The sequence below is a fragment of the Microtus ochrogaster genome, chromosome 19, assembly GCF_000317375.1.
Source record: "Microtus ochrogaster isolate Prairie Vole_2 chromosome 19, MicOch1.0, whole genome shotgun sequence".
In the NCBI taxonomy this organism is placed as follows: Eukaryota; Metazoa; Chordata; class Mammalia; order Rodentia; family Cricetidae; genus Microtus; species Microtus ochrogaster.
In genome coordinates, this window is record NC_022021.1 from 30,919,299 (window position 1) to 30,926,788 (window position 7,490).

The 7,490-nt window shown below is 45.2% G+C and overlaps 1 protein-coding gene across 1 annotated transcript in view; it reads left to right on the forward strand.

Moving 5' to 3' along the window:
• The first annotated feature begins 249 nt into the window (after nt 1-249).
• Nucleotides 250-7,490, forward strand: part of Slc45a2 (solute carrier family 45 member 2) — a 27,925-nt gene continuing 20,684 nt past the window's right edge. The window contains exons 1-2 of the mRNA XM_005356632.3: nt 250-673; nt 2,512-2,688. Coding sequence (XP_005356689.1) covers nt 289-673; nt 2,512-2,688 — 562 coding nt within the window. The 5' untranslated portion in view covers nt 250-288. The remainder of the gene's footprint in view (nt 674-2,511; nt 2,689-7,490) is intronic.

Here is a 7,490-nt window from a genome sequence, read left to right on the forward strand (position 1 = left end):
GAGAGAGAGAGAGAGAGAGAGAGAGAGAGAGAGAGAGAGAGAGAGAGAGAGACTTTAGACAAACACCAGTATTCTAAGGAGCCAGAGGGCTCTCGACAGCTAATCTTTGTCACGCTTCCAAGTGCCAGCACCCCCTTTGCTTCTCATCATAACTTGTGATCTTGGAGGAATGAAAGAATTCCAGCCCCTCCTCCAGCCTGCCCATCTCTGCTCAGACAGGCTCCATGTCAGAGCCGGTTTGGAGTCCAAACCTGAGGAGCACGCAGGAAAGTTGTTACCTCTGCGGTCATGAGTGGCAGCCATGGACAGACTGACACCCACACCTATCAATCCCTCTTGGAGGACTGCCCATTTGGATCTGTGGAGCAACCCAAGAGATCCACAGGGAGACTCATTATGCACAGCATGGCCATGTTTGGCCGAGAGTTTTGCTATGCTGTGGAGGCCGCTTACGTGACTCCGGTTCTGCTCAGCGTGGGCCTGCCTAAGAGTTTGTACAGCATGGTGTGGCTCCTCAGCCCCATCTTGGGATTCCTTCTACAGCCTGTGGTGGGATCCATCAGTGATCACTGTAGGGCCAGATGGGGCCGCCGGAGACCCTACATCCTGACACTGGCCATCATGATGCTCTTGGGGATGGCCCTGTACCTCAATGGAGATGCTGTTGTATCAGGTAAGTGGTGGGCATGGGCCGAATAGTTAAGCATTAAGGTAAAATACTTTTTAGTGCCTGCCAGAAACTGGTTACAATCAGTGGTCTCTCCTAGCATAGGGTAAACTTCCTTCTACAGTAGAATGACTTTCAAACCTGTGGCTGAGGAGCCTTTACTTCTAGAAACATTACAACAATGTTTTTATTATTATAAGGTTTTCAAATGGATTGAAAGTTTATCCATTTGTCCAAACTAAATATTCTTGCTTTTTTTTTTCAGTTGAAGGACTTTGTAGCATATCGTGTCTCGTAGAATACTTTGTCAAATTATCCAGCTCTGAGCATTTGTAACAAAGCACCTTCTGCTGTATACAAATATGAGTTGATTCTGGGTCTATGACATTTTAATTAGAACAGAGCACAGACCTGCCAGCTCTTGAGACATCTTTGTATTGTGAATTCTGAAAAAAAAATTGGTGTTAAAGCATTGTTTCTAGTTAGAAATCAGCTACCAATTCCTAAGTACTCGTTGGCAGCACATTGAAAAAGAAAGCATGAGAAAGCACATAGTTTTAGACCATTTATGCCAGTAGAATAAGTGATTATGATACAAGATAAGTAGGTAATATTTGTATATATTTATAACAGTGGTTCCCAGCCTTCCTAATGCTGTGATCCTTAAATACATTTCCTCATGTTGGGGTGAACCGCAACCATACAATTATTTCTTGCTATTTCAGTAACTGTAATTTTTCTATGGTTATGAATTGTAAATATCTGATATGCAGGATATCTGATATGTGACCCCCCCCCAAAGGAGTCGCGACCCACAGGTTGTGAACCACTGATTTAGAAAAATGTATAGATAAGGAAACGTAGGTTATAACTAGGAAATTTGAGGTAAGAAACAGAGGGTTGACTCATTTTCACTTACTTTTCTACTGGAATGTTTCAAATATGTTTCCATATTGCACACTGTCTTTAGCTTAACAAACCATAAGCAAAGGACACAACAGTACATGGCTCTCGGCAGATCTGACGGATGAGTAGAGCATATGGAATGGACTCTCCTCGAGTGCTAAAAGCATACAGTGGTTTTTCTAAATATGAAAGGATCGGGGAGTTGGTTGAGGATAGACATGTTTATATTCCATGATCTCATTTGCCAGGGTTGCCCAAAATTGCGTATCAAGGGGCTGTAGAGTTACGAGCTGTCATACTTGTCCCCTTACACCTGCCCAATCAGAGCCTTGGGACATGGTGCCAGCAATCTGTGCTTCGACAAAGTGGTTCCGATGGCAGTCAGGCTCTCCGGGGTCTGAGAAGTCCTGTGTTTGGCCCCTCTGTAGAACTGCATGTCTGCACGTGCAAAAAGGGAAGCCCCATATCGAAGCTGTTACTGGACCTAGGATTTAAGAGATTTTCTTTGGGTTATTTCATATCGTTATTATTTTTTGATGTAAAGAGATGTCATTAAAATCCCAGAGTATTCAGATAAAGTATATAACCCAGAGCTTTTTAGAATAGTCATGAGATTGAGCAACCATTACCCCTGTGCCCATATGGGATAGTTTCATGTCCCTCCCCAAAGAAAGCCACTCCCCACTGGCAGTCACTCCTTTTTTTCTCCCAAGCACCAGGTACCAGGCAATCACCAATTTACTTCCTGTCCATAGATCTGTCTTTCCTGGGCATCCAGTTTCATACTTTTTTAAACATGAAAAAAAAAGTCATTTTTTAGATGTAAAAATAAAACTACATAACCGAAAAGGGATGACTTGACAGCAGTTTAAGTGAAATAAAAATATATGGGTTGTTATAGACATACTGTAGAAGACTGATGTTTGTTTCTGTTTTAGCTTTGGTCCCTAACCCAAGGAGGAAGCTGGTTTGGGCCGTAAGCATCACCATGACAGGTGTGGTTCTCTTCGATTTTTCGGCTGACTTCATCGACGGGCCTATCAAAGCCTACTTGTTCGATGTCTGCTCCCACAAGGACAAGGAGAAGGGTCTCCACTACCACGCCCTCTTCACAGGTAGGGACTATTCCGGAAAGTTTCTCCTTCGGCTTCACAGATGGGGAGAAACTTCAGTGGAAGGCAGCCAGGGTCTCTGCACTCGGCGTCTTTTGAATGAATGGATCAGTTGACAGGAAGCACCTATCACGCGCTCCGCCCTGTCTCCATTGGTTTCCCTGAACAAAGTAAGCTCGTGACTGGGGCTTCAGAGTTCTTGAAAAGGATGTTCACGCAAGAGGCTTCTTCAGAACGCTGTGGAAACACGTGCAGCGGAGGTGAAAAGGAGCCCTGTGCACTGACCCCCTCTCTTTAAAGCAGAGAGCCTCAGGCGTTCATCATGCTGCATCAGCCTTGCCTAGGGACGTGTTGAAACTGCAGGTTTCTGGGTTCTTTCTCCAGTTATGCTGATTCAGTGAATTCCAGGTGGGGCTCAGGAATTTGCCTTTGAGTTGAGTAAGAACCCCAGAGAGTGTGGCGGGTGTTGTAAGAAACACATTGAAGTCTCAAACTAGAATTGAGAAAGCAAGTGAGCCCTCACCATCTTCAAGAATTCTTGATTATATAAAGAAATCAACCTGCTCACTTTAAATGTCCGTGTTGGTTGGGCAGGGAGGGCTCTCGCCATTCCTAGGGGGCTGTTGCCAGCCTCCTTCCATTGCCACTAGGCTGTTTCCCAAGCAGTTCTTGGTAGCACACCAGGCATCCTTGATCTAGTCCCTGTTAGCCTGTCAAGTGAAGGCAGGACCCTGAGCCCGGGGGATTTTTATATCCAGCAGGGAGACTCTATCAGGCTGCTTTATTATACTGTCTTCATAGTCAAGCCGAATGCACGTTAATTTTTGAAGCACCCTGTCTCCTTCCCTGGCCATGTAGTGTCCTACCTCCAGAGCCAAGACTAGTTTCTGCATGTGGAATCCTTGAAGCCTAGTTTTGTTGTTTTGGCAAATATTTGAGTAGTGAATCTATGAAGGGGTGAGGCGGCCCCAGTCCAGTCAGCTGTTCCTGCCACACTGGGGGAAAGTGCAAGGCCAGAGGTGCAGTCCTGTGTGTCAGTGGCACCTGACCTCCATGTCTCTGGAGGTCTAAATGCTGCAGAACACAGCTGGAATTTGGGAAAACTCCTGCCTCATCTTTCCTTTTATTGCTCAGCATCCTCACTCTCTCACCTAGATGTCTGGTCCCATCAAATTTTTCCTTTGTTGTTAAGAGAGACAGACACTCTTAGCTAAGTCATCCCCCCACCTGCCACTGAGCCCACATGCTATTTTCATTCTGCACCTCAAGCCTTATGTCTTACGGGCCCCTCCATATTCTCTGTGCCCTGAATAATTCTCAGCATGTTTCCAGCACAGACATCAAGTCTATTTCATTTACACTTCCCCGGGCTCTTTGGCCACCAGCAGTCAAATTGCCAATGCTCAAAATAAATACCAACCTAACACTTCGTTTTTTATTTTAATAATGCCTTTATGTATTCTTTGAGAATTTCAGACAATATATTTTGATCATATTTATTTCCCTCCCCCAACTCCTCCCAGGCCCTCTCTCTTTTCTTCTCTGGGTTCAAGGTCTTGGCTCTCAGAAGATCTTTTTAGAAATCAAAAATGGTCTGGAATTCCCACCTCTTCCTCTCTTCTAAATTGCAATCAGACTTAATATCTGATTGATTTTTTTATCCAGAAAATAACCAAAACACAGAGTTTATCGAGTGGATACAAGGGGGATCTGGTGGCTGGCTCCAGCGCAGAGAGACGGGCTGAAGTTCAGCATTCATCCTTCAGTGCAGCACCCCGGGGGTTCTCTGGTCAGCCTGACTGCTGTGCCCCAGGACTGCTGCCTGACTGGCTTGAACAGCAGGAAGGCCTTCCTCACAGTTTTATAGAGGCTGTAATCTAAGGTCATGTCTGCAGAGGTGGGTTCTGCCAAAGCCTCTTCCTGGCTTGCAGACATCCGTCTTCTTGAGTCCTCAGGTGACCTCGCTGCTGTTCAAGTGCCTCCCACCTCACTCTCACTGCCCCCAGGGGTGTTTCTTATACAGGAAAATCAGTCTGCTAGACTAGGGTGACTCCAGGTCTCATTTAACTGTGAGCACCTCTTAAAGACCCCATGGAAACACAGTCACACTAGGGTTTAGGATGTCAGTGCATGAATGTGAGAACAGGTGCACTCTAGGCCATATAGTGGCCATTGACCCTGAGCCCAGCTCCCCTTCTAAGAAAAGATGGCATATTGATTGAGCATACCCGTTTTTCTAGCTCCCTCCCCCAATCCCTTTCATTGTCCTTTTCAGCATACTGGAGATATTCTCTTTTTTTTTGAATAACCATAAGAGCGCAAAAGTTCTTTATACAGAGATTTGTTTTTAATGTTCTACATTTTGATGCCCGTGGTCTAAAGACCACGACTAATAGGTCTCATTCCAGCAGTTCTCAGGTCCTTCCACAGGATGCTTCTTTTAAAGTCTCCTAAAGTACCTGCAGCCCCTGGTTCTGGTGGGAGAGCAGGTGGTGACAAGGGAAAGTTGGGTCCACGTGTGAGGAAACAATCCAGTGCTTCTCAGTTTAAAAGACCAGGCTGTCCTCATCGGGAGATTTTCATATAATCCTCATGGCCTTTGGTATTGTTTTATCTCCTATTTTTAGGACATTTCTAGTCACCCCAGTAATACCACACATTTTGCCAAAGAAGGAACTATCCACAGAAGAAGTGTGTGTTGATGAGCAAGAAGGCGAGGAAGATGTAGCAGAGCTATCAGCCTTCTGTGCAGATGAGTGAGCCACTTCCAGTCCTGCTGGAGTCACCGTGCTTTACTGACGCCTCCCACCCTCTCGTGGCAGGTGTTCAAGGAACGCATTGTTTAGGGAAGGACTTGATCTTAACAATGTTCACACAACAGTCGCTTAAACGCCTGTATTGATGTACTTTTTTAAAAAAAAAAAATAACAAGAATCCCGGGAATGAATACATGGTAGCTTTTGGTCAGCCGTCCACGTCAGCACCAACTGAACTTTCATTGGTTACTCTTGGGTACGGGATGGTTGCTATAGTGCCATCATGTTTGTCTCTAGACAGGAGGAATGGAGAGCAGAGGCAGAGAGGAAGCTGGGGAAAGAACCTGTATCATCTGTTTAAACGAGGAAAGCAAGAGCTTTCTGCTCCCCCAGACATTTATTGTTTCTCACTGAGCACAATTAGATCATTTACTAGGCACTTGAAGTTAAAAAGTGAAGGTTTGCTTAGCTTTTAATTTTTAGGGACAGTGGCACTTACTTCCCTGGAGCAAACTGGGATCCATTACCACAGAAGAAGGGGCATTACTAAAGAGAAGAAATTCAATAGTTAAAAAATATAGTCCTAATTGCACTTATGAGACATTTGATTTCTAGGTTTTCCTTTGTTTGGTCTCATGGTAAGCACCAAGCTGCAGATGTCAGTCAGTGTCTCCAGGGCCTGTGGGAGGTCACTGTGTGTGGCTAGCTTCTAGCAAGTCCATTTCTCAAGAGAAGAGCAGGATCAAGCTCCTCCCCTTCCAGAGTAGTAGTCTGGAGCCCAACCCAGTTTAGAGCTTTGTTTCGAAGGTCTCGGACTACTTGATGATGGCACTCTGCTTTATCCATGACAGTGACAGCTGGGCCATTCGTAAAATGCAGCATTCCTTGTTCTGTGTATGTAAGCCAGCACATACAGTGTGTGTGCACGCATGCGTGCATGCGTGCGTGTATGCGTGAGTATTTGTGTGTATGTGGAATGTGTTAGAGGAATTTTTCTACTGTCCCCTAGAAAGCTATTTTATTTGGCCTTTTGTCTCTCCCACTAAAAAGTAGCCATCATCTCTCCGGACCCGGCTCAGCAGGAACTGTGATGGGTTTGGTGGACAAACTTTCAGCCTCTCCGCATGCACACCAGTCACTGTGGAGATCAGCCCAGTGAGCCACCAAACCCATGCTTAGTGGGAGAAAGTGGCTTTGTGTTGAGAGTTCCTAACCCAGTGTATCTGTGCTAAACTGAATTGCAGACTGTGCTGTTCTGGGCAGTGAGATCTATCTGTGGGTGGCAAACTTGCAGCTGGCAGGCTGGTAAACCCTGCTTCCTCTTGGCAGCAGTGCTGGCTCAGGAGGTCTGAACTTTGTGTCCCCTGTCCCCAAGCCTGTGAGCCTATGATGTTAGTTGCAAACAAACTGGCAAAAGGACCCATGCACAGAATAAAGAGACGTGCCCAGGGTCGAAGGCCAGAGCTGTTGCTCACTTGGCTTCTCTTTGCTCCCGTCTGAAAAAGTCGTATTTGTAAAGGAATGAATGTAAAGGAGAAACTGACCCTGTGTATTCCTACAGAATAGAAATTCTCCTAACTTCAAAAAAGTACTTCAAAGTGGGCACAAAATACTAACATGTAAAAATAAGATGCTCTGCTTAGAAAATAAAAGACCAAGAGGAGAGCTAAAAATAAATTTCAGATAGAGCCCCATTTAACCAAACTTTTGATTCGGTTTGGAAGAACTGTCTTTCTTTCTTCCTTTTTTTTTTTGAAGAACTGTCTTTCATGTTTGGGGCTGTCTTCACTTTTTCTCACTCATGAATAATTGTGGGATGAGTGGTTTTGTTTCATCAACTGGATTGCTTTTGAAGTTCGTGCCTGTGGGGGACTTTCACATCTTCCTCTGGCACCCTGGCAGAGACACAGCCAGCGTGGAAACTATAGACATCCCCCCACCTCACTTTAATTAGCTTAGTTTCAAACTCAGCATGTGCCATCTCTATATACAGGGTTCGGTGTGATAATGTTGTCAATGCCTGTGTACAGTGCACAGCAGTCAGGGCCA